The sequence below is a fragment of the Ovis canadensis genome, chromosome 7 (assembly GCF_042477335.2).
Source record: "Ovis canadensis isolate MfBH-ARS-UI-01 breed Bighorn chromosome 7, ARS-UI_OviCan_v2, whole genome shotgun sequence".
NCBI classification, from domain to species: domain Eukaryota; kingdom Metazoa; phylum Chordata; class Mammalia; order Artiodactyla; family Bovidae; genus Ovis; species Ovis canadensis.
The window spans coordinates 16,620,129-16,647,165 of NC_091251.1; the positions used below are offsets into that span (position 1 = coordinate 16,620,129).

The following is a 27,037-nucleotide window of genomic DNA, read 5'->3' on the forward strand; positions in this document are numbered from 1 at the left end:
AATCTGCCAAATTTTTATTTTATGGTCTTTGGGTTCTGTTTAACACTTTTACGATTTTTAAGTCCCCTAGGATTTTATGTGATATCACAAAGTAGGACAAATAGAGAGTTAGGAGTTATAGAAAGCATTCTATTCAGCTTGCAAATGCCTTACAAATGTGAAAATATTTGAGGAGTCAGAGAATGCTGTAGGCTAAATGTGAAAATACAGAAAAGCAAAAAAGTAGGAAAAGGTATAAGTAATTTACAGTGCAACAACTGCTGATATACAATGATGCACCACACATGAAAAGAGAAAAAAAATCTAAGAGAGGTTCATTCACTGCCCTCCAGAAGTCTACAATTCAGACATGAGCAAAAATATTTAAAGCAACAGGTAAGCAGCAATGATTGAAAAAGTAAAAAATTAGCAATGGGCTTCACTCTGTGAAGTACATGGAGTTGAAAGCACAATGGGAAAGAGAATTCTGAATGATCTCAAAAGAGATGGTAAATACACCCAAATTCAAAAAATTTTTTAACTTTCATCAAAGTATAATAAACTGCTTAATGAACTTCTTCAAAGGAAACGTACCTGTATAACCAGCTCTCTGCTCAGGAAAAAGCACATGGCCAGCACCCAAGAAGCCCGTCCTGCCCCCTTCTCGGCACTCCCCAAAGGCTCACACTGGCTTTATTGACATGTTCACTTTGTATTAATAGAGTAACATACTATATGTCTATCACAAATAGGTTTGTGCCACTCATCCAGATTTCTGTATGCAGGTCTAAATTGTCCTTTGCCATTACTGTGCAGTGATCCAGCGTGTGAATTCCGATACATCACTGATCTACAACCCCACTGACGGGCAGTTTGCATATTCCTACCCCGGGCTCCTGTGAAAAATACTGCTATGAATGCCCATTCTAGTACACATCTTTTGGAGAGTACATTCTTTCATTTCTGGTTGGCTATATACTAGGGAGTAGAATCACTGCCACAGAATGTACATTTGTTTGGTTTTAGTAAATGCTGCCGAACAGTGGCTATAAATAGCAGTTACAGTTGTGCAACTTCCTCATCAGCACTCGGTGTTTCCCACCTCTCTCATTTTGGTCATTCTAGTGAGTGCACAGCTAACACAATTATCAGGGATAACGTCACAGCTTCAGATGACAATTGGCAAGGCTCTTGCAACAGAAGATCAAATAATGAGAGAAGTAAGAAGCCTTCAAAACAAATATGGTATTAATTAGCTCAATCATGAAGCCAGCAAACTGTCCTTAAAGGCAGATAAAAATACAAAAGAATGTAGGAAGCACAATGAAAAAAATGACTAGTGCTCTGGTAACTGTAACCTATAGCATGGGTTTCCTACATTTCTAGAGGGACCATAGCTATTTTATTCCAAGGAAATGAGTATCATAAGTAATGTCTAAAAGTAATATATTTTAGCAAAAACTTCTTATAGAATAGCTTTGCTATATACCACAGTGTATAATTTCCTGTCTGTACTATGTGAAATATACTTAGGAAACAACAATTTATAATTAGGACATGCATTGTTAGTAAACAAGCAAAAATTACACATAATCTGTAACAAAACTACCTTACATCTGTTTAATATTAATATCTAACTTTTTAAAAACTTCCAGACTTTCACTCAGACTAGTGAAAAAAAAAATCTGATTAAAAAGGAAATACAAATTACTTCCATTTTGCAGGTGACTAGAACTTAGCCTCACCTCAGCCACAAGCTCCTAGAGAACGAGAACCATATCTCATAATTTTCAACAGTCCTTCTGTTCAAGTTTAGCAGAGTATTCTTAGCAGAATATTCAATAAATACTACTCAGCAACATGTTGGAATCTATAACTACTCATCAGTATATCACATATGCTGTTTCAAGTCATTGGTGAAAAATGATTAGATTTTATATTAGAATTCTGAAAGATCCAAAATGCCTAACCATTTTTTAACAAGAATTCATTAATAAGCAAAGACTTTTTAAAATTATAAACAAATACTACAAACTTCAAGAATAATAAAATAGAAAGCTCACACTATGTCCAATGGTATCTGCTAATAGATCAAAGCTCTTTCTTTCTAAATAAAGCTTTGGTTTATTATTTCCCCAAAGCTTACCTGGGTGAGATTACTCCAGCCAATGAACCATATCATTAAATTATAAATGCTGACTCATAAAAGAAAGGAAAGCAGTGATCACACATAAGAAGTACATGACTTTCTGGGAGTTTATTTGGGCTTGATCTAATTCAACTCAATGTTAGAATTTCTAACATTTATAAGTTAAATCAATATTTGGTATTTTAAACTTAATGGAGTGAACAACAGAGTTTATAAAACTTATGTGTATTTAACTGATCTGTAATTTATGAATTCTGAGAATTTATTTAATTGATCAAAATATATAAAGTGTTAAGAACCATAAAAATGACTGAAGTATAACCAAGAGTTCTAAGAAACCATTAAAGAAACACTAACGGAACATTAGCGGGGAAAATGGTTAAGAGGTCGGAATGAAACTTTTTGATGGCAAGGAGTTTTTCAGTGAAGAGACAAAAAGAATGGCAGAGAATGAAAAACAGTGAACGCTACGAAACTAACCAAACACGAGCGTGGATCCAGGTCGTCGAGCAGCGGCTGTCAGGGCGGCCGTGCACAGCAGCATGGCGCACAGCTGCGAATCCCCGCTCAACCTCAGAGCAGCCTCTCAAGGCACGTGCCTACCTTGGCCAGCACCTTGCTCAAACAGAAAGGGAGCGCCGCATCACAAGGAAAACGCAGATGAATGAAATACTGGGTTGGCCGAAAAGTTTGTTCGTGTTTTTCTGTACGATGTTACGAAAAACCCGAACGAACTTTTCAGCCAACCCAATATGATAATGGTTTGTGAATACACGAAGATTTCCAAGTCCAACACACGTGTTACACTAGGTACAGCTAGTCACACTAAAAATAAAATGCTAAAAACTCACTCACTGTCTTCTGTGGGAAGAACCTGCAGGGAGTAAATCCACTCTATTATATCATCCTTGTTCACCACATCTAAGGAGTCCAACATATCCAGCCCAGAGAGTGCGAAAAATGCAATAGTCAACCTGAAAAGAAAAAAATATAAAATTCCATCTTATCAAACCAATGAAGTCTTTCTGTTTCAGAAAAACAATAAACTCATTTTAAATTTACAATAATTTAAACAATAGCCCCAACTTGTGAAATCAGAAAAACCCAATTTAGCCTTATAATTTAATAATATCAATCAAATCTTTGTTTTAATTTCTAATAAAGGGACGTTTAAGGCCTAAGAACTCATCTTACTCATCTGAAGTATACATGAATTTACTGAAGCCAGGTTATGAGCAACCTAAAGGCTAACAGTAGAATTGAGAAAGAATTCCATGCACCTAGTCAGTATATATAAGGCCAAAAGGATGGAAAATATATACAAATCTCAATTTTCACTGATTCGCCAAGAGCAATTTATCAGTTCAGTTGCTCAGTCATGTCTGATTCTTTGCCACCCCATGGACTGCAGCACGCCAGGCTTCCCTGTCCATCACTCCGGAGCTTACTCAAACTCATGTCCATTGAGTCGGTGATGCCATCCAACCATCTCATCCTCTGTCATCCCCTTCTTCTCCTGCCTTCAATCTTTCCCAGCATCAGGGTCTTTGCCAAGGAGTCAGTTTTTTGCATCAGGTGGGCAAAGTATTGGAGTTTCAGCTTCAGCATCAGTCCTTCCAATGAATATTCAAGACTGATTTCCTTTATGATTGACTGGTTTGATCTCCTTTAAATCCAAGGGACTCTCAAGTGTCTTCTCCAACACCACAGTTCAAAAGCATCAGTTCTTCAGTGCTCAGCTTTCTTTATAGTCCTGCTCTCACATCTATACATGACTACTGGAAAAACCATAGCTTTGACTGCTGCTGCTGCTGCTAAGTCAATTCAGTCATGTCCGACTCTGTGCGACCCCACAGACAGCAGCCCACCAGGCTCCCCCATCCCTGAGATTCTCCAGGCAAGAACACTGGAGTGGGTTGCCATTTCCTTCTCCAATGCATGAAAGTGAAAAGTCAAAGTGAAGTCGCTCAGTCGTGTCCGACTCTTAGCGACCCCATGGACTGCAGCCTATCAGGCTCCTCTGTCCACGGGATTTTCCAGGCAAGAGTACTGGAGTGGGGTGCTATTGCCTTCTCCTAGATGGACCTTTGTTGGCAAAGTAATGTCTCTGCTTTTGAATATGCTGTCTAGGTTGGTCATAACTTTCCTTCCAAGGAGTAAGCATCATTTAATTTCATGGCTGCAGTCACCATCTGCAGTTATGCTTATACCTGGTGCTTAATTTTTAAGGATGTTAGAATAAACCTATCATTATTCAAATCTGCTTATAAATAATGTAACTCCTTGGGAAAAAAAGGGGGAACAAGGAACACTAAAAATGCAAATGCATTTTAACTCCCATTTCCTAGAAATGAACAGTCTTTGATGAAATACAACACTCTAAAGCAAAATCCTTCCCCTCCAAGACTGTGTACTAAGTCAGAAAGCTAAGCCTGTCTTCTTATATAAAAACTGGTCCCCGCAGTGGTTGCTTATTACAAGAAGAGTTTGTTACATATATAGTTCCTTTCCTGTTGAGATGCATTCTATGGTGTTGTCTGATTGAACATGGTTATCTCAGTTCCACATTCTAATAATTCCTATGACTAATACTGACAAACTAGTACTTCAAATTATCTGGTCTAAAGTCTTCTCACAGAACCACTAAATGCATTCTATAACCTTTTAAATAGAGATCCCAAGAAAAAAATTAAGACTTAATGCATTAAGGTAATCACTATATATAATTAACTTCTCTTCTCTGAATTTAGAATAGTATTGCCAACTTTAGGAAAAATGGAAAAATACTCACTCATTTTTTTAAAACGTGTAATTCTCTCTCTAATCCCTGGTTGAAAAGGCTGGCATCCATTAGTTAACAGGAGGAGAAATCAGAGAGCAATTTAATTCTAACCAAAGCTTAAAGGCAAAAATTAAAACTAGTGAGATACTGGTATACTCAAGAAGACATCCTGGGAGACTTATGTTATCGAGAGATTGGCAAGTGGAAAGTGAAAGTTGCTCAGCTGTGTCTGACTCTTTGCGAAGCCGTGGACTATACAGTTCATGGAATTCTCCAGGTCAGAATACTGGAGTGGGTAGTTTATCCCTTCTCCAGGGGATCTTCCCAACCCAGACTTGAACCCAGGTCTCCCGCATTGCAGGTGGGTTCTTTACGAGGTAAGCCACACGGGAAGCCCATTGAGAGATTATTATTATGTATTAGGCACTGACCTGGAGAAGGAAATGGCAACCCACTCCAGTATTCTTGCCTGGAGAGTCCTAGGGACAGAGGAGTCTGGTGGATTGCCGTCTATGGGGTCGTACAGAGTCGGACACAACTGAAGCGACTTAGCATGCATGCATGCATTGGAGAAGGAAATGGCAACCCCCTCCAGTGTTCTCGCCTGGAGAATCCCAGGGACAGAGGAGCCTGGTGGGCTGCCGTCTATGGGGTCGCACAGAGTCGGACACGACTAAACCGACTTAGCAGCAGCAGCAGGCGCTGACCTAGAAAATTTCTCATTTATTATCTCAGTTTAATTCCAACAAGTCACTGAAATTCACTTGAATTAGAGAGGTGATTTATCTGAGTAAGATCAGGAATAAATGAAGGGGAGTGGCACCCCTTTATGTGGGAAGCAGTAGTTGAGAGCTCAGATCTGCAGTCAAACGAGCTAGCTTCAAATCCTCGGTTGGCCAATTTCCATCCATCTGTAATCTGGTTAAGTTGCCTAACCCTTTCCAAGTCTTTTCAAAGTCAGCCCCCTCACCTGTAAGCCAGTATAGCTCACACAGTTATTGTGCTCACCTGCTCACGAGCAAGCGCTAAATAAACTGAAGCTCTTACTACTGGCATTTCCTGATTTGAAGGGACAGCACTAACATTCACCGCCTTAACACTACAGGCCTTTTCACTGGTTGGCAGTCTCCACCATCCCCCCACCCCCAACCACTCTTCTCTCAAATAAAATGCTTTAGACATGGGGAAATTTCTGCCTAACAGTACCCACATTTGAAAGTCACTTCTCTTGATGAAAACTATGTTTCATGAGATAAGGTCTGCCTTGTGCATGGTATGCAGTCAAATAATCTACAGAATTAACCAACAAATAAGCCTGCTGGAGCGCTATCACTGGGTTCAGTTTTGCTGAAATCTAAAAAGTGAATGACTATAGTCAGGTAAAATAAGGCTTCTATTAAATCGTTACTATGTGCTCAGTCACTTCAGTCGTGTCCAACTCTGTGACCCCATGGACTATACAGCCTTCCAGGCTCCTCTGTCCATGGGATTCTCCAGGCAAGAATACTGGAGCAGGTTGCCGTACTCTCCTCCAGGGGATCTTCCAGACCCAGGGACTGATCCTGCCTAGCCCGCATTGCTGGCGGAATCTTTAAGCAAAATGAAGAGAGATACAAGTGAGAGACAACATGAAGACCCTGAGAAAACAATGATCTCCCCATTACTAAAATATGTTACAGAAAACCATAAACAAGGGGCTGTAAACATGAGTAGATACTGTTTTTAAATTAAAAGCAGAAGTCATCCAGTCTATCTCTTTAGTTTTCTAGCTCAAGATAATAAAATCCAAGGAACTCAAGTAACTTACTTCAGATTTCAATGCTAGATAACCAAGGGAAACTACCGAAGGGGCTCTGAGTCAAGGGGTATTTCTCAAGCATGGCGCAATTAGAATCGGCTTAAAGACAAACAATACACCACCAGCAAAACCTGGAGGCCAAGACCTCACTACGCAGCAAGGAGATCAAAAATTCTAGATGGAAGGCAGGGTCTGGAAGCTGGGGTTTGGGTGAGTGGGGATGGGAAGCAGTGAGCTTCTCAAGTGATTCTCGTGGGCAGCAAGGCTTACTGAAGCATAGTGATGTTCCACTGGGGCAACACTGCTCCCAAGTGGCCATTCTGAAGACAATTTTGGTTTTCATCATTAGAGAAGGGTGCTCCTTGCTATCTAGTTGGTAAAAGTGAGGTATGCTGCTATGATGTACAAGACAGCACCACTCAAAAAAGAAGTATCTGGACCAAAATGTCAAAAGTGCTGAGGTCTAGAAAAGTTTTAGAAACTGCTCTTAAGTCTTACTGTTATCTGCATGCAAGTGTTAACTGAATGATCTTTTTAAAAATTATACTTGTACTATGGTATGGAAATCAGTCATCTGATGGGTAAACTATTTTAAAACCTTGTACACTTATTAAAGGCTTCTTAAAGTCCAGCATTTTCAACCCACTGCACTTTAGACTAAGGTTTATAGGATTAACAGCACTATAGTGAAAAGACTGTTTACCAAATTTAGCATCCAGCAGTGGCTGGCAGGACAGAACCAAGAAGCCTTTGGAGCAAACACCCAGCCTTCCTCTAAAATAAGATAATAAGAAAAGATTTTTTTTTGGACCACACTAGAGTTCTCAAGTAGTCCTAAAACTCTGAGAGCAAGAGAATTAAACAATTCCTAAGGAATAAAAAGGAATTCTGGGCTGGGAGCCTCTGGGAGAAATAACGTGAGGTTTTATGGTGCCTGGGGTAGAGACTGTCAGGCAACCTGTCTTGGTGCAGGCTTCTAGAGGGGTGACTGTGCCAGTACATGCTTCTAAGACGAGGCCAGTGAAGTGACTTTTACTTTATTACTTCTTCAGAGTGCATCTGTCTGTTTTCTTCCTTTCTTCTCTCCCCCAGAATTGAACTCTGAGTCTGTAGCCTGAAAAACCAAAGCCAGCCATGTCTTCCTGCCCGTTCTCCTACTCCGAGCATTACATATAAAAGGTTTATCTTACATGGATGAAGAAGTAACATCTCCACCCCACTCCCCCTGAGCCCAGTGAAGTTCCTTCACCAGCAGATCAACTTGCAGGTAAGAGACTTAAACTAAATGATGCTTCCAAAAGGCCTCAACTTTTTAGACTTAAGAACAACTGGTTTCAGGCTTAGAAAACAGCACAAAAGAAATAAGAATTAAAGAGAACCAAAAGAAAAAAGGAAAAACATTCTGTGCAGTGGGGGGAAAAAAAAATCTAGCCATACTATTGCATGACTCTTGAATACAAACTTATAGGCTGATTCTTTTTCCGGTAAATATGTACTACAGTGTACTGCACACAATCTGAAGTTGTGGAACCTATGATAAGGAGAGCCTGACCTCTGATATTCCACTGCACACTCTGGGCCTCGAGCCCCAAGCTGCTCAAGGATCAGCTGTGATGATTTTCCTATGCTACTATCTGAGTATATTGCACCATCAGGTCTGCTGCTGCTGCTGCTAAGTGCTTCAGTCGTGTCCGACTCTGTGCAACCCCACAGACGGCAGCCCACGAGGCTCCCCCGTCCCTGGGATTCTCCAGGCAAGAACACTGGAGTGGGTTGCCATTTCCTTCTCCAATGCATCAAAGTGAAAAGTGAAAGTGAAGTCACATCCGACTCTGCGACCCCATGGACTGTAGCCCATCAGGCTCCTCCGTCCATGGGACTTCCCAGGCAAGAGTACTGGAGTGGGTTGCCATTGCCTTCTCCACCATCAGGTCAGAGCAAGTGAATGATCACTGGGGTATACCAACACTGACTTATGGGAGTTAGGGATCAGGGCTTCCCTAATAACTCAGTTGGTAAAGAATCCGCCTGCAATGCAGAAGACCCTGGTTCTATTCCTGGGTCAGGAAGATCTGCTGGAGAAGGGACTGGCTACCCACTCCAGTGTTCTTGGGCTTTACTTGTAGCTCAGCTGGTAAAGAATCCACCTGCAATGTGGAAGATCTGGATTCGATCCCTGGTTGGGAAAGATCTCCTGGAGGAGGGAAAGGCTACGCACTCCAGTATTCTGGCCTGGAGAATCTCATGGGCTATACAGTCCACAGGTTTGCAAAGAGTTGGACATGACTGAGCGACTTTCACTTTCTTTTCATGGGAGTTGACTAGATTCTCAAATTCTGGGTCACTTGCTCTGCTACTTTTTAGTACAAATGTCTTTACTGATATCTACCAGCATCTTCAGCAACAGACGGCATTCCTGCCTAGATCTAAGGTGGGGCTATCGCCAAACCAGGGCTTTCCTGGTGGCTCAGTGGTAAAGAACCTGCCTGCCAATGCAGGAGACGCAGGTTCAATCCCTGGGTCGGGGAAGATCCCTTGGGGAAGGAAATGGCAACCCATTCCAGTGTTCTTGCCTGGGAAACCCCATGGACAGAGGCGCCTGGCAGGCAGGAGTCCATGGAGTCGCAAAAGAGTCAGACACAAATTAGTGAGGACGACAACCTGGCCAAAATCATGCTGCCAAAGAGTTCTAAAATTATAAACAAGTAGTTACATCAAGAAACAGAAGCACAGCTGCTGATAAAATTAACAGTGGAAATGGAGAGTCTGGTAGTATACATTAGAAAGAATCATCAAGTTAAAATACATAGTACATAGAAGCACCAATAAATAATTTGGAATGAATGGTGGAAAGATTCATGATTTCCAGAATTTTAAGCCTATTCTTCATTCATAATATCTTGAAACAGCTGACTCAGCCTATAAATACTTTCAAGAACAGTCACACATTTTTGTAATTATTTAACACGCAAAATAAAGTTTCTCCTGCAAACTAACTTTTAATAAGAAATGTTTACTGAATATCTACTACAGACTAGAAGTGAAATTCGTGTCTGACTCTTTCCGACTCCATGGACTATATGTACAGTCCATGAAATTCTCCTGGCCAGAATGCTGGAATGGGTAGCCGTTCCCTTCTCCAGGGGGATATTCCTAACCTAGGGATTGAACCCAGGTCTCCCGCATTGCAGGCAGATTCTGTACCACTACAGACTAGATGTCATGACAAAAATGAATAAGACACACATCCCAAACTTAAGCAGGTGAGATCTGCGAGGAAAATTACTAAGCAGCTATACCCTTCTGCCTCTTGTTCTCTAGCTGGCAGTTTCAACCCTAGAATTCTGGGATTCCTCCTTCCTCCTTCGTCCTCGCCTTTCTATTCCTATTTCTGCTATCCCAGGACCTGGCTCCTGGATGACTGCAACAGCTTCAGTCACTACTGATGACTCTGGTTCTGGTCTTGTCCCACTTAATATAATAACCTATCTAAAGTCTAGTGATCACTCTGAAATGCTTATCTAACCAGGAAGACCCACTGCTTGGCAACTTCCCACCACTCACATGATATTTAGTTCTCAGTTTCTTGACATGGCAAAGTCCACGCCTTCCCCTCCATACTAAATTCCGACCATATCTGCCTAACATTTTGAACCACTGTGAAGAGCACTGCCTGACGACGCCCTGCTCAACACTCGCCTATCCATCTTTATTGCCTTTATCGTCCTTTTGCCTATTATCCACCCACCGACATGAAAACTCAACACATTGTTTAATATTTAGCTCCAGAGTTACCTTTTCCCAAGAAGCCTCAGACTAGACTCTTCTCTGAGTCTCTCTTTGGGTGGAATTACACAGGTGCTTCCAGAATGCCCTGTGACGATCACAGCCTTTGTGCAAACAAACTCACAGTGGGGCAGCAGGGGTCGGCAGCCTCAGCCTCAGCCTCACCTGGGAGCCTGTCGCAACCGCAGCATCTCAGACCCCGCCCCGACCTACACCCTGAGAATCTGCATGTTGACAAGACGCCCAGGTGAGTCACATGCACGTTAGAGTTGGGGTGCACTGCTGTAATCATCTGTACTTTCGTTTCTCCTATTAGGCAAACTGTCTCAAATTTTAGTGGGCATGAGAGCCACCTGGGATGCTTACTATGCTGCTAGACTCCCAAGCCCATAAGAAAGTCCGATGCAGCAGATCTGGGGAGGGGCCTCGGGTATATGTATTTCTATAAGCACCCCATTATCACTGATTGAGAGACGCTGTCAGACTGTGATATACTTCAGATAAGGGAGGAAACCAAAGGACAGAGAAGTTGCTAGCTGGTAGGTGGCTAAGTGGTGACATCACAGGACACAGGGGATATGGAGGACACAAGAATTTTAGAAAGACTTTGTAAACGTCTTAGAAACAAAACAAATTGTCTAAACCTTCTAGAAGAGCTGGATCGTTAAAAATAACAGAATATGGTCAATATTTGCTTCTCAATTTAAAAAGGCCTATTCTAATGCCCACTGCCTAAACACAAATGGCAACAATATCACATAACCAAAAAGCTCTCTAAACCATTCATGAAAAGAAACCTGCTCACTGATAAAGCTCACAATCCAAGGTCTATATTCACCTGAGTTAACTAGTAACTACCACTTTTCAGAAGATAAAAGAAAAACCTTGAGTGAACCTTTTACTTTTCATAAAACCACTATTAGAAAAATAAAATAAAAATAAAATTATTCTGTTGGTCAGGCTAAGAGAGAGAGAGAAATGCTTTTGCCAGAATGCAGTGTCAGAAAATAAAGAGTCTAAATGTCTAGTTCAACAGTAGCCTTCCTAGGAGTCAGCTACTTCATATCTATCAGTAAAAAACGAACACAGAACACCTGAATCACTACGTTCCGGGGGTCCCCAACCTCTAGGATCTAATCCCTGATGATGCAAGTTGAAGCTGATGATACAATAGGAATAAACTGCACAATAAATGTAATGTGCTCGAATCCTGCACCGAAACCCTCCCCACTCCTCTCCATCCATGGAAAATCATCTTCCATGAATCTGGTCCCTGGTGCCAAATAAGCTGGGTACTGCTGCTTTATACCATATCTTCATACCCAGACACATGGCAGCCCCTCAACAAATGCTTGTGGAATTTAACTACAATATCAGCTAACAGTTATGACTTAGGTAACATGCTGTTTCATCTTTAGTAAAAATTTTGTGACTGGTCACCTTTGCTTAAAAAGTTGAAGCTTCTTTCACAAGCATCTTAAAGTCAATTATGAATTGATAAACCACAAAAGGATTTAATGCTGAACTAAGGAAAGTAAAAAGTTTGAATTAAGAAATACTGAAAAACTTCTAAAAAATCACTACAAAAACCAGTATGTGCAGAGTATCTGAAACGTGGTTATTAACTGAGCCATTAAAAAAATCCAAAGTGATCAGGTTAACAAACATGAAGCATAAAAAGAATATAATTACTATTTCTTTACTAGTACAATATATTACATATCTGTTATCTAATATACAATGTCTGGTATAAATTCTAAGGTTATATGGTTATTAAATCAATTGTTAATTGTTTAATCAGAGAATTTTTGCTGCTTTACTTACGCTATGAGCAAGATTAGAGTTTACTGCCAACATACATCCAGAGAAGGCAATGGCACCCCACTCCAGGATTCTTGCCTGGAAAATTCCATGGACACAGGAGCCTGGTGGGCTACAGTCCATGGGGTCCCTAAGAGTTGGACACGACTAAGGGACTTCACTTTCACTTTTCACTTTCATGCATTGGAGAAGGAAATGGCAACCCACTCCAGTATTCTTGCCTGGAGAATCCCAGGGACGGGGGAGCCTGGCAGGTTGCTGTCTATGGGGTCGCACAGAATCGGACACGACTGAAGCGACTTAGCAGCAGCAGCCAACGTACATTAGTCTATATGGTTTTGTCCTTGCTGAATTTTAAAGAGATCAAACACAGTGGCATTTTGAAAAAGCAACACAGACCTGTGGTAGCTACCAACAAAGTTCAACTGTTCAACAGTCAAAACAGGATGATATTTTTAATTCAAATGCCTTAAATTCAGATAAAATTAATCATCATAAACTATAAATGTGATTTACCAGTATATTTCTAAACATCCCATACCATCACAATCAATTGACCGAGTTTTGGAAATGCTAATTTAGGTCAAGACATAGGCTCTACTAGTCAAACAATGCACATGGATGGAGAAAGGAATATAAATGATGCTTCACTGCTTCTTTAGCAAAAATCTGCTCATCTTTCAGGGCTAAGCTCAGAATGATTACTCAACAAAATTATGTACTTATTGTCTGCCTTTATGCCAGGTTAGTCAAGGATCCAGTGCAATGCTGTCCAGCAGGATTTTTTGAAACGATGGAAATGTTGAAACACAAACAAAAGCCATAGGCTGATGTGGTGACTGAGCACTTGAAGTGTGGTAGCTACTGCAAACAGAGGAAGTGATTCTTAAATTTTATTTAACTTTGATTCAAATATAAATATCCAAATGTGGCTACCAAATTGGATGAAGCAGTCCAGGTGTTATAGAAGTAAACAAGAAAGACAAAAACTGTGCCTTCCTGACGTCTACAATCCTGTGTGAAAGATATTAAACAAATCAATCAATCAATATATAATTTCAGGTGGTGACTGGAAGTAGTCTCTTTTGGAAAGGGTGACTAGGGAAAGTTGAAGGAAATCTGGTTTAGGAACCTATTGAAAGCCCTATTGAAACTGTTTGAGTGTCTTGTTCAGCTGTCCTCCAGCACCTATATAATATTTCTTGACCGTGTATGTAATCTATAAACCTTCCCAAACTGACCCAGTCATGAAACGGTCAAACCGTTTAACCCCAGGCTCAGTTAAGAAAATACGGAAAGAGATCAGGGCAAAACCAATCTGCCTTCTCTTCCAAGCCAGTCCAAGGCATCTTTGGAATCTCACTTTGAAATACAGCAATGCAGAGCAAAGATCGCCTCCTCCTCTCGTTCTCCTCATCCCGACTTCTACTCTGAATGGCTAATTAAGTTTCTTAGCTTCTGCCAGATCACAGTCCTCAGACAACCCCAACTCACAATGCTACTGCAAATAAAACTTTAACAGGTTGCTCCAACCAGCACTTTACCTTTTACGCCAATCCTTAGACTTAGAATTCCTGCAAAGTTCTTATCTACGGAAACCTTAGAGGCTCTCTGCCGCGCCTATCCACTGAATGCCTTATAGACATTCAAGGAAGAGTCAATGACCTTACGGAGGCAAGGGAAGCACTGGAGATTATTAGTTAAAATATGATAACAAATGCTCTTTTTATACTCAGAAGTGAGGCCAAGTGACTCACAGGCTCGGGGAAGCAGGTCAAAGTTGATACAAAAAAATGGTTGGGAAGTGAAAAAGGGCGGAACCTGAAGATTCCAAAAGCCCGCGACTTCCAGCTCGTCCCAGCCCTCTCGCCTTAGCTCGCGGGAACAATGGGGACTGCACCACTGCCCGGGAGGCGAGGCAGTGCCCAGTGGGCGGCGGCGCAGCCCCCTGCGGGTGCCCACTAAGCCGTCAAGCTCCGCAGCGCCTTTCGGGGGGCCGGGCCCCGTGTCGGCCCCGCTGACTGTGAGCTACCAATTACCTGCTGGTCTCCAGAGAAGAGTAGCGCTCAGGCAAAACCTGGAGGCAGCGCTGGAAGAACCGCACGTGCCGGTCTCGCAGGAAATCCAACCGCTCTCCCTCTCCGCTCCCCGCCGGCCGCTCATCCTCCGTGGCCGCCATACTGCTACGGAAACGACGTCCGCGGCGACCCGGAAGCAGTTGGCGCGCGGTTCGAAGGAAACCTAGGGGCGACACCTGGGGAGGGGGCGTGCGTGGGGAGGGGGCGTGCGTGGGGAGGGGGCGTGCGTGGGGAGGGGGCGTGCGTGGGGAGGGGGCGTGCGTGGGGAGGGGGGCGTGCGTGGGGAGGGGGGCGTGCGTGGGGAGGGGGGCGTGCGTGGGGAGGGGGGGCGTGCGTCCGCCCCCGCCCCGGTTGACGATTAAAACTACATGCTGTCAACCGAAGGCCTTACGTGGCAATTTCTCCCTCAGATTTACCCTTTGGTGGGCAAGATCTTGCCCTTTTGTACTCTAAGCCCAAAGTTTTGGAAACACCTCTTAAACCCTGTAAAATTCAGCCGACAAATCCTTCCAGAACTTTTATCTTCGTTCGATTTTGGGGAAGAAGTGCAAGGTCAATAGCTTCAAGGTCGTTTTGAAAAAATTAGGGCCCTAACAGAGGATGAGATGGCTGGATGGCACCACTGACTCAGTGGACGTGAGTCTGAGTGAACTCCGGGAGTTGGTGATGGACAGGGAAGGCCTGGCGTGCTGCGATTCATGGGGTCGCAACGAGTCGGACACGACTGAGCGACTGAACTGAACTGAAACATTAAGATGGTATATACGAAAACTGAAATAAGTCAGTATAGAGTTGCCAACAGATTCATTTTTGGAGGTCCACAGTTTTAAGCTGAATGGAGAAAATCTACAAAACTAATACAGAAATAACTAAATGCTCATTAAATCATTATCAACGCTACCAAGAGATGTTTCTAGTCTTCTAGAATACCAGGAATTGCATGTGTGTGTGCGCGCACACACACACACCACTGTTGATTCCCATATAAGGGTTTGTATCACAGACACACACACACCACTGCTGATTTGCATACGAGGGTTTGTATCGCGCACACACACCACTGCTGATTTGCATACGAGGGTTTGTATCATTTTCTTTTAGGAGCCTAGAGCTTTTACTCTTTAAGTCAGTGTGTCATCCAGCATCAATAATGCATCAATTTGCAACAGCAAATAAACGCTAGGTGTTCTCCAAATATGCATATGCTGCTGCTGCTAAGTCACTCAGTCGTGTCCGACTCTGTGCGACCCCATGGACTGCAGCCTACCAGGCTCCTCCATCCATGGGATTTTCCAGGCAAGAGTACTGGAGTGGGTTGCCATTGCATATGCTAGAAAGTGAAATAGCATAAGCTTCTTTTTAATTTTCTTCAAAAAGAGGGATTTCAGTTGCTTCAGCCATACATTCTTCCCTTTAAAAGTTTATGAGGTAGTCTTAGGGGAAAATATCCACGCAAGGACCTGGTCTGAACTTGATTTTTACAGTCAGCTAATACAAGTTTGGGCATAATTTTGTTAGCCTTCTTAGAAAATGTATTTCTTAAAAAGCATACCATGTGGGCTGGAGTTTTCACCAACCCAAAGCACCCTGCATAATGTTCAGTTCAGTTCAGTCGCTCAGTCGTGTCCGACTCTTTGCAACCCCATGAATCGCAGCAGGCCAGGCCTCCCTGTCCATCACCAACTCCCGGAATTCACTCAGACTCACGTCCATTGAGTCAGTGATGCCATCCAGCCATCTCATCCTCTGTCGTCCCCTTCTCCTCCTGCCCCCAATCCCTGGCAGCATCAGACTCTTTTCCAGTGAGTCAACTCTTCTCATGAGGTGGCCAAAGTACTGGAGTTTCAGCTTTAGCATCATGCCTTCCAAAGAAATCCCAGGGCTGATCTCCTTCAGAATGGACTGGTTGGATCTCCTTGCAGTCCAAGGGACTCTCAAGAGTCTTCTCCAACACCACAGTTCAAAATTCTTCGGCGCTCAGCTTTCTTCACAGTCCAACTCTCACATCCATATATGACCACTGGAAAAACCATAGCCTTGACTAGACGGACCTTTGTTGGCAAAGTAATGTCTCTGCTTTTGAATATGCTATCTAGGTTGGTCATAACTTTCCTTCTAAGGAGTAAGTGTCTTTTAATTTCATGGCTGCAGTCACCATCTGCAGTGATTTTGGAGCCCAAAAAAATAAAGTCTGCCACTGTTTCCCCATCTATTTCCCATGAAGTGATGGGACCGGATGCCATGATCTTTGTTTTCTGAATGTTAGGTACTAGTAACTAATTATTCTAGGTATTCCTACATGTCTTTAACAAATACTGCATTAACAAACTACCAGGTATGGGAAGAGGGCTGTCCTTGGTGCTTCTGTACAAACATGGAGGCCACGAGTCACTGTCCATAGGTATGTCCAGTCTAGAGGAGTTTTCATTCCATGATTACAATGAAGATTTTTCTCACTTGCACAGATACACCACCAAATGGCTGAAGCTATTCAAAGCTCAGACAGAAAGTCTATTCAACCTGGCTCTTAGCGAGAAGCAAAATATTTCATCTGATTTTCAGCTCAAGAACTACTAATATGATCCAAATGGAGAAAATATTTCTATGGTGGATTCACTGAGAGAGAATATACTTCCTAGGTAAGTAATCACCCACCTTTTCATGGGTGATTCTGACCATACAAGAATTCTGACATACATGTCACAGAATCTAACCCTTCACATAGAATGTCACTGCACATTATTAGCTAAAAAATGTAGAGCACAAGTCTTCAAAGTATAGGAATGACAGAGTATCTATAAAACTGAATATTTAGCTATTAAATGATGTTTGAATTATATAGAAACATAGAAAAATTGTATGTGATGTAATGCTAAGTGATAATAGTATAGTATCTAAAATGTACTCTAAGAATAGCTACTTAAAATATGTAGGTATATTTTCAGGAGAAGTTACCTTTAGAGTAGTAGAATTGTGGGTGCTTTATGACATTTTTCCTTTAGTGGTTTTTCCCTCAATTTCTTAATCCAGTATAAGAAATGTTTATTTGACATCTTTTCCATGAGCCTGTAACTGAAGACAATATGTTTCCTCTACATCCTTTATACAAAGGATCCATATGATAAATTCCTTATTTACTTCAGATATAACTACAAGGACAAGTTTCTTCAAAATACTATACTTTCTTTTATTAAAAAAAAATTAAGTAAAAACTGTAAGAATCACCTCACCCAATACAATAGGCTTACCTTAAATGCGGGAAACAGAAAGCTGTATTTGTGCACAACAAAAAAGCAACATGTTAGAAAGCAATGCATAAGAAACCTTTACTTTGCTCTATCTTGTTGTTATTCAATTCTGGTTTTAAATACTCTTGTCCTGTTACTTGTATTTCATTTCTAAGCCACCTCAAGTCATTTTAAAAAGTTATGGAGTACAAGTGCAACAAATAAAATGGGCGTTCCTGAGAAACCGTGTTTTATATTGATTCTCTCTTTTTGAACCAAGAATTGTATAAGTAGAATTCAGTTTCCAAAATCTGGAAGCCATCTACTTTGAGTATTAACTGTGAAATAAGAAAAGGTTTTAAGCACTACTCCTAGTAAATTTGTATCTAAATCATTTGACCTAAATGATCAAATTATAATTAACATACTCTGAGATAAAAGTTATAAGAAATGAAGTTTCTTATATTTATCATGTATGTGATGCCCTTCCTGTATGGTGGGAACTACTTAAAGTTAGGAACTAAGATTTAAAAAAATTTTTTTCATAAAATCGAGTCGAATGAAGTTAAATTGTGTTTTCAGTTATAAAAGTTTGGAAATTTTAAAACTGACTCTTTTGACCAAATGTATTAGTCTACCAATTTAAAAATTTTAAATACCACTAAGAAATATCATAGTCCTTTAAAGTCAGCTTACTTCTGATGCTGTTAAAAACAAAACTTTGGCATCTTGAGGCAAACAAAGCCCCAAAGAAAACTGCATCAGCCGAGAAGATAAGAAGGACACAGGTTTACAAACGTGTGGGCCCAGGAAGAAGATGAGAAGGACACAGGTTTATAAACGTGTGGGCCCAGGAAGGCTGAACGGAGACGTGAAACAGCTGAAGGAGACCAGTAAGATTGTGTATCAATAATGCAAATAACAGAATATATAGGAGGTGAGAAGTATATTTTTAAAATAAATATTTTCCTTATAAAACAAAGCATGCTTCAAACAAATACAAAATATTTGTTACACAAAAATGTAGTAACTGACAAATTACCGATTTGTTAAACTTAGAAAAAGTTCTAACTTATTTCATAACTCAAAAGAAAAAACTTAAAATTTTTGTTACTCAAGTTAATTTAGTTCCAAGTTATAAATGGTACAAAATCTTGGTTTAAAAATGTCACTCTATGATTGTCTCAATTTATTTTGCCATGCCATGACAAAAAAAAAAAATCTTTCAAATGTTTTAAGTATTTAAATAAAATACTGTTTCTAACATAAACTTATTCAAAGAACTTTGACATCAGCAGGCCAATATATATTAATTACCCTCTTAGCATAAACAAGAAATACTAACGACAATGCATTGTAGAACTTAATACCTGCCAATTCACATGCGACACGATAATCAATCTGAAGAGGCTAATAAAATTCTAAGGACATGGTCATTCCCTCCTCCTATAACTCCATATGCTAACATTCTCATCAACTGAATGCCAATTTCATGATCCCATATTTTCTAAACTCCTTGTCTCCAGGTTGGAATAGCCCTAAGGAGAAGAAAAGAGAGTATAAATACACAGGGTATTTTTTTAAAGTCTTGATTAAATGTTAACTTTTAAAAAGTATATAGATTTGTTTTATCTATACACTCTTTAAAAAGTTTATAGTAAACTTTATTATAAAATATATATAAATTACATAAAATATATACAGTTCATATACAGTTTATTAGCTTATTATAGAGTGAACACCCATTCTAACTCCTCCTTTACCTATGTGGGATATGTAGAAGTGGCCCAGAGCCTGTTGGTCCTATCTTTTTGGTCCGTTCTTCCCAACCTTTGGTAGGTTTGTAAAGTCTAGAGGGATCTCTACTAACATTGTTTTCAACCTGTAATCGGAAGGAAAATGAGTGCCAGTTAATTTATATGAACTATTCAGTTTGTACTTGTAAGGTCTTTAGTAACAGAAAGCAGGTTTAAGAAAAATACTTGATATTCCCTAGACAGATATAAAACTGTTAATAACCTCTTCAGTAATCTTCTAATTGTGCTCATACAGCTAAAATAAAATTTGGATTACATCAATTACTAATAAAATGTTAATTTATTTTTTCTAGTTACTTTATTCTACTTCCGCTGTTATTTTTTTGTATTTCTCTCCTGAGGGAAGTCGGAGAAGGCAATGGCACCCCACTCCAGAACTCTTGCCTGGAAAATCCCATGGACAGAGGAGCATGGGGGGCTGCAAGTCAGACACGACTAAGCGACTTCACTTTTCACTTTCATGCATTGGAGAAGGAAATGGCCACCCACTCCAGTGTTCTTGCCTGGAGAATCCCAGGGACAGGGGAGCCTGGTGGGCTGCTGTCTATGGGGCTGCCCAGAGTCAGACACGACTGATGCAACTTAGTAGCAGCAGCATGAGGGAAATATAACTCAGCAAACTATGACGGACAATAAATTTAAGATAAATAACCACCAGTAAGTAGTCCTTTGTTTCATCTGTGAGAGTCACTAGTATCTTTATCACCAATGAAATTAAACAAGGCTCACAGCTGCTATAGATGTAAAATACAGGCTCGTATAGGAAGAATGGGGGCTTCTTCTCTGGTGGCTCAGACAATAAAGTAGCCACCTGCGATGCAGAAGACCTGGGTTCGATCTCTGGGTTGGGAGGATCCCCTGGAGAAGGGAAAGGCTATCTACTCCAGTATTCTGGCCTGGAGAATTCCATGAACAAAGGAGCCTTGTGGGCCACAGCCCATGGGGTCGCAAAGAGTTATACATAAATGAGCAATTAACACTTTCACTTTTTTTCACATAGGAAGAAGGAAGAAAAGAACGAAGAGCAGGAAGAGAGAAGGAATTCAGGGTACAAGAACACGAGGTGCTTATAATGTGAAATGGCAGAATTAAAACAGTTGCTTTGTAATTGGTAAATAAGTAAGTATGAAATAAAGGAGATGGAGATAAAAGAGAATTGGATTTTATGTTTGTATCCTTACAAATAAAAGAATTATAACAATGAAAATAAATTAATCTCAGTGTAGAGTACCTTTTCTTTTAATTTTGCCAGTTTTCTTTGTTTTTCTGCCTTCTCATCTTCCTTTAATTGTCTATTCAGAATTTTCAATTCAAGTTTATGTAAATCCTAAAAGACATATACCAACAAAAAAGATAACATTAAGAAGTAAAATTAACTAGAATTTGTTTCAAAGTTTAGTTGCTTGCATGTAAAATTAAATTACCTTAACAGCAATATACCTTTAATATCAACTTTTTCCAAAAAGAGAAAATCTAAGAGCTTTATTTTCTCTGAATATCAATATAACACATGCACATCCTTTCTGAATCACTTTCTTTCAACTGTTTGTTTTATTTTATGGGTCAATCTAAAACTTCCTTTCTTTTAATGGGTAAAATTTTCAGTTATCAATAGAGATGTCTGGTTTTAGATCTCTTGCATTATACTTTCTGTATGATACAAGGTTTTCTTTTTTTCTAAGTCTTTTATTATGTGACTTGCTTGCCTTTTTGGGGAATGGATCTTTGGTTGTTTAGGGAGATTTTTATTTTTATATATGAGCCAAAAGAAATACCATTAGTAATGTGTTATGCCTATTATTTTTTATTATTTTTCTTTGCACTTCCCTTATGTTTTGCTTTATGAGTGTTGCCCATATTTGCATGTATATTTTGATGCAATTCTTAAGTTATCTCTCATTTGTACTTTTTCATTTTAAAGTACCCTTCCTTGTCTTTAATATATTTGGACTGAATTCCACCCTATCTGATGAGACTGCAACTTCTTTCTTTGATTAGGAGTTTTCTTGTATACATTTGTTTAAAATCACTATAATCCTACCTCTCAGCAATAACCTTGATTCCTTGAAGTATATACTGAGTATAAGGTGCTAGACCCTAGGGTAAAGCATGAACAAAAAGGACAAAACCTCTGCCTTCATGGAGCTTACACTATGGTAGGAAGCCGGACAGTGACCAAGCAAGCAAATCGCCTACGGGCAAAACCCAGCCAGTCTGGCAGAGCAGACAAGACCTTCGTGGACTGGACTGTGGCTGCCTTTCCAGTCTCTCCTCCTGCTGGCTTCCGTCTCCCCCTAAGGATACTGAAGTGTTTACGGTTCCCCCCGTAAGCTAGTGTTACGCTCCTCCAAGCTGCCCATTCATGCTGTTCCCTCTGCTAGGAAGCGAGCTCCCCTTTCCTTCCCTTTCTTCTCTTTCAAGACTCAAGTGTCGCCTCCTGTCTCACGCAGCCGTGGTAAGCTTCCCTCCGTGCGCTCCACCTCCCCAAGCTGTCTGTCCGCACCTCAAGCGCCACACTGTTTACCGTGTCACAGCGAAGTCCCCTATTTGCACACCAGTCATTCCCACTAGACTATAACCTACTAGAAAGCAGGGAGCACAGCCTACTTATTTTGGAGTACTAAAGCTAGGTCCAGGCCAGATACATAAGAAGCACTCAATTAATTTTTGCTGAATTGAGCCTGGAAGTAATACCTCCATGTGTGTCACTGAAAATTATTCAGGAAATGTATTTACTCACTCTTTCTTGAAACCTGGAAATTTCATCAGCAGCAGTTTTCCTTTTTTCTGCCTTTTCTGTCTTTTCCCGTATCTCCTTTTCAAGTCTCAAAAACTCTTCCTGTTCTTTCTTCTGTTGGGTGTAAGTCTCCAGCAGCAATTTTAGTTTACACTGGCGCTGACGCTCTCTCTGCTGCTTTTTCTCTTTCTCTTCCTCCTCTTTTAACTGGGAAGCATTTTTCATTGACATTTCTATACTTCTCTGCTTTTTCCAAGCTTCAATGGCCAATTTTTGCTTCTTTCTTTGTTCTTCTTTTTGTTTTTGGTTATCTTCCTGTTTACTATGAGAAAGTACTTGTATGCTGTCTTTTTCCTTTAATTTGAAAATTTCCTCCTTTTTTTGCTGCTTTTTGGTTTTCCAATGCTGAATAGACTATGTGGTTAAAAAACAATAGCAAGAAAAAAATTTTTTTAACAACCAAAAGCATTTTATTTTTTATTTTTATTTGGCTGCACCGTGAAGCATGTGGCATCTTAGTCCCCCAACCAGTGACCAAACCTGGGCCTCAACAGTGAAAGCACCAAGTCTTCACCACTGGATTGCCAGGGAATTCCCGCCAAAAGCATTTTAAAATACAACCTCAAATCTGTATCTCTTTCTACATAGTGACTGCAGTATGCTTGTTGCTTAGGTTTGAAAAGTGGTTTTTTAAACCAATGCAATTTTTTTCTACTTCTCTTTGTAAAAAATTTAATGTATCTTTTAAAACACTAAATAATGGCCTTTCCATTGGCCTTTCTCTTCCTCTTTGAATCACCAGGTACACAAGGACTGCACCTCATGAAGTCTCCTCCTCCCCTTTACCTCCTTCCTTGATGTTCAGGGGGAAACAGTCCTTTCCTCTGATCATTTCACTTGTTTCCAAATTCTCTTTCTAGGCTTATAATCCCTTCTGAGTGACCCATCTCTGGTCAAATTCAGAAAAGGAGTTAAAAGTGAGGTAAGTGAGGATATGTGCTCCGAAGCCAGGTATCTGGGACCAAATCCTGGCTTTGCCATTTACTAGGTGTAACCTTGGATGAGTCGTTACATGTCTCTGTCCTCATTTTGCTCATCTGTAAGTGGTAGGTAGCATTTCTCAAACAGGGTTGTTCTGAAGTTTAAATGAGTCAGTGCCTGGCACATAGTGCTTCAAAAGTATTAAAAAAAAAAAAAGGAAAATAGCTTCATATCTTTATATGTGGGTATGTAAAGATTATTCAAAATTCTAGCGGCCTTTTCTATGCCATAAAGGAAACGGAATTACTTTCCCCTGAAGTCCCTCATGATATACCATCCACTTTCATGAAATACATGCTTATGCTGCATGTTCGATACGCAAGACACTGTGAATAGGAACCACAGGTGCTTAAGCAATACCAAATGCCATCCAGGCCAGTGCCACTCAAAGCCCCAGTCCACAACAGTATCAGGGATTCGTGCCGGAAGGCAAAGCAATGCACTGCGTCTTTCAACGAGGGAGTTTTCTATGAAAAAACAGTCACTTGAACTAAATAACATGCTTGCTGCTGCTGCTGCTAAGTCATGTCAGTCGTGTCTGACTCTGTACGACCCCATAGACGGCAGCCCACCAGGCTCCCCCGTCCCTGGGATTCTCCAGGCAAGAACACTGGAGTGGGTTGCCATTTCCTTCTCCAATGCATGAAAGTGAAGAGTGAAAGTGAAGTCACTCAGTCGTGTCCAGCTCTTCACGACCCCATGGACTGCAGCCCACCAGGCTCCTGCGTCCATGGGATTTTCCAGGCAAGAGTACTGGAGTGGGGTGCCATTGCCTTCTCCAAAATAGCATGCTTACTGGGTAGCCGATTCTTGTATAATCACAATAACTCATTGAAGACCAGAAATAGTTTGCAAACTAACATCCAGTCCATGGACCAAGTTTGACCAGCACTGCTCTAGGTGAGATAAGACATGCGCATAAATACTAGAACATATTTTAGAACACGCCATTGCATATCACACACGACATCTAAACAAGTGCTAGTGAAATTCTGAGGGGTGAGCAGGCAAAAGGAAGCAGCAGATGGTCTGGGCAGATGTAGGTGAGTTAGCAGTGGAGGGTGGAAGAAAGGAGGAGGTTCCAGAAAGTGAGAACAAGATCAGCAAGAGGACGTGGACCAGAAAGGTCATGGAGCGTCTGAAAAGAAGTATGTTCATTTAGGCAAAACGTGGGATATGTTAAAGGAAGTGGGGATAGGAATGGTAACTTTTCTACTCAACCTTCTCAATCCAACAGATTTAAAATGCATTTCTGGACCTGCCTGGCCACCCAGTGGTTAAGACTCCACGCTTTCACTGCAGGGGGCATGGGTTTGATCCTGCTCAGGGAACTTAGTATCCTGCATGCCGCAGGGTGCAGCCAAAAAAATAACCCCAAAATACAAAACTGCATTCCTGATGCTATACTCCCAAACTTCCCACTTCTCAAACATGTCCTGCTTTAGTAAATGACATCTTCTCTTTCACACTCTTTCCTATATCACCCCGACATTCAATCAGTCATTAGGGATCAGGACACAGAGTGGCTGGGAACAAGAAGAGAAAGCCAGAATCTAGGTGGTTTACCTTTATCACAAGAAGCACAGTTAAGCAACACTGTCTGTTCCTTTACCCTAGACAGGTGGTTCTGAAACTTGAGCTTGTTAACAGAATAACCTAGAGGCTTTATTTAAACTCAGATTTTGGGGCCCCACTCCCTGAGTTCAGACTAGGTCTGGGGTTGGACCCTGCTAAATTCTAACAAGTTCCCAGGTGATGCTGACTTTGCTAGTCCTCAGACTACTTTGCTGGCCCCTGGAAAAAAATCCCAAATAATTCTTGTGTGTGAAGTCACTCAGTAGTGTCCAACTCTTTGTGACCCCATGGACTGTAGCCTACCAGGTTCCTCCATCCATGGGATTTTCCAGGCAAGAATACTGGACTGGGTAGCCACTTCCTTCCTGACCCAGGGATTGAACCTGTGTCTCCCACATTGCAGGCAGACGCTTTACCGTCTGAGCCACCAGGGAAGTGCAAATAATTATTAGACTGTTATTTTTTTTAATGACTTATGCTTCAAAATGTTTTCTTAAGGTTTTAAGTGTCGACCTTATGAACATTCAACTTATTTTGGAGAGAAACAATAGCAACAACAAACCACGAGCTATTTCCTCTAATACTTTATATGTAGAATCAAGTATTTCTTTAATGCTCCTTTTTGGGTATGTTGTCTGCTGAACCGTCATACCTTTCTTGTCAAACCAAATTGAATTAAAATTTATTGCACTCATGTCTACAAAAAAAAAAAAAACAACAACAACTTAGGACTATCTAAGCGTATGGTTCTTGACCAGGGGCAATTTCTACCCTCCAGAGGACATCTAGTAATGTCTACAGATATTTTGATCACCATATTTAAGGTGGTGCTACCAGCATCTCCTGGGTGGAGGTCAAGGATGGTGCTAACCACCCTACAGTGCACAAGACAGCCCTCACAGTAAAGAACTATCCAGTCCAAACAGTCACGAATGCCAGTGTTGAGGAATCCTAATCTAAACGAGAGCCACAGTAACATTTTTGTGAAAATGGGACCTTTTAGGTATTTGCTACAATTAAGAGTTACTTTGTACTCTGGGGTTGCTAAAACTTTGAGTCTTTTAAAATAAGTAGTGCAACTAAAGTTCCAAAACTATTTAGAAACTTTTGAGTCAAAGAATTTTTTTTTCCCACTGCCCTCTTTATTTTCTGTTGAAAATAATGTGGACTTCACCAGTACGATGACTTTTATCAAAAGCCTGGTTAAATCTGAATTTCCCATTTCCAGTTGACAGAGAATGTTGACCACTGTCAGATGTTTTCTGACTCACTGTATTATTTCTTAGAGTAGATTATGCTGGATGTTGAGTATGTCAACTATTAAGTGAAGTGAAGTCACCCAGTCGTGTCCAGCTCTTTGTGACCCCATGGACTGTAGCCTACCAGGCTCCTCCCTCCATGGGATTCTCCAGGCAAAAGTACTGGAGTGGGTTGCCATTTCCTTCTCCAGGGGATTTTCCCAACTCAGGGATCAAACCCAGGTCTCCCGCATTCCAGGCAGACGCTTTACCCTCTGAGCCACCAGGGAAGTCCCAACTATGTCAACTATAGTTCCACTAAAATGACTTAACTTCTCAATGCCTCAGTTTCACCTGCTATGAGATGGGGGGAAATCGTTAACATATTTCATAGGGTTGCACTAAAGTTAATAATATATATGTTGAAGAGTGTAGCACAGTCCTAGAACACAGAAATATACAGTAAATAATAGCTATTACAATTCTTATTACCTCTTTTTTTCTTTCTTCTAGGGCCAGAAATTTTTGATACCATTTCTCATGCTGTTGAACTTCATCCTGCGTTCTTCCGGGAAGGTGCTCCAGAACTTCTCCCATGAACGCTGGTTTCCCTTTATGCTTGGTTCTCATCTTCACAAAGTTCTGGTGGTCATAATCATCCCAGCCCCCCTGGCGCCCTCCTGTCTGCTGGAGGAACGTTTCAAACTCTACCACTTCTTCTGGAAGAGCACTTGGTGTGACTTTTTCCACAGGAACTTTGCTCGATGCTGCACTGAAGGCCTTCTCTGTTTCTGAATTACCCAAAGCCCATGTGTCAATTTTTCTTGATATGGCACTCAACTCATTATTAGTTGTTTTCTCTTCTTTAATAAGCTCTTCATATCTAAAATTTTAAAAATAAAATTTTGAAAAATAAGATACAAACCAATCCATGTTAGCCCTTTGTTTTCCTTCAAATTTTATTATTCCCAACTCATTTGATATCTTCTCCACTCCACATTATTAACAT

The 27,037-nt window shown here is 40.8% G+C and overlaps 2 protein-coding genes and 1 long non-coding RNA gene across 4 annotated transcripts in view; 1 reads left to right on the forward strand and 2 right to left on the reverse strand.

Annotated features, from left to right (window-relative positions):
* Positions 1-14,894, reverse strand: part of PGGT1B (protein geranylgeranyltransferase type I subunit beta) — a 59,214-nt gene extending 44,320 nt beyond the window's left edge. The window contains exons 1-2 of the mRNA XM_069595287.1: positions 14,355-14,894; positions 2,984-3,102 (exon numbers count right to left, since the gene is read on the reverse strand). Of these exons, the coding sequence (XP_069451388.1) occupies positions 2,984-3,102; positions 14,355-14,494 (259 nt within the window). The 5' untranslated portion in view covers positions 14,495-14,894. The remainder of the gene's footprint in view (positions 1-2,983; positions 3,103-14,354) is intronic.
* On the forward strand, positions 14,071-26,956 carry LOC138443255 (uncharacterized). 2 transcript variants are annotated; one of them, XR_011258044.1, is made up of 5 exons: positions 14,071-14,543; positions 16,859-17,032; positions 20,438-20,556; positions 23,095-23,156; positions 26,542-26,956. It is a non-coding gene; the product is annotated as an uncharacterized lncRNA (long non-coding RNA). The 2 variants fall into 2 exon arrangements; XR_011258043.1 differs by lacking the exon at positions 14,071-14,543 and having other exon boundaries at positions 16,557-17,032.
* CCDC112 (coiled-coil domain containing 112) overlaps positions 17,556-27,037 on the reverse strand; it is a 32,081-nt gene continuing 22,599 nt past the window's right edge. The window contains exons 6-10 of the mRNA XM_069595286.1: positions 26,521-26,911; positions 22,178-22,588; positions 20,669-20,764; positions 19,384-19,502; positions 17,556-19,158 (exon numbers count right to left, since the gene is read on the reverse strand). Of these exons, the coding sequence (XP_069451387.1) occupies positions 19,128-19,158; positions 19,384-19,502; positions 20,669-20,764; positions 22,178-22,588; positions 26,521-26,911 (1,048 nt within the window). The 3' untranslated portion in view covers positions 17,556-19,127. The remainder of the gene's footprint in view (positions 19,159-19,383; positions 19,503-20,668; positions 20,765-22,177; positions 22,589-26,520; positions 26,912-27,037) is intronic.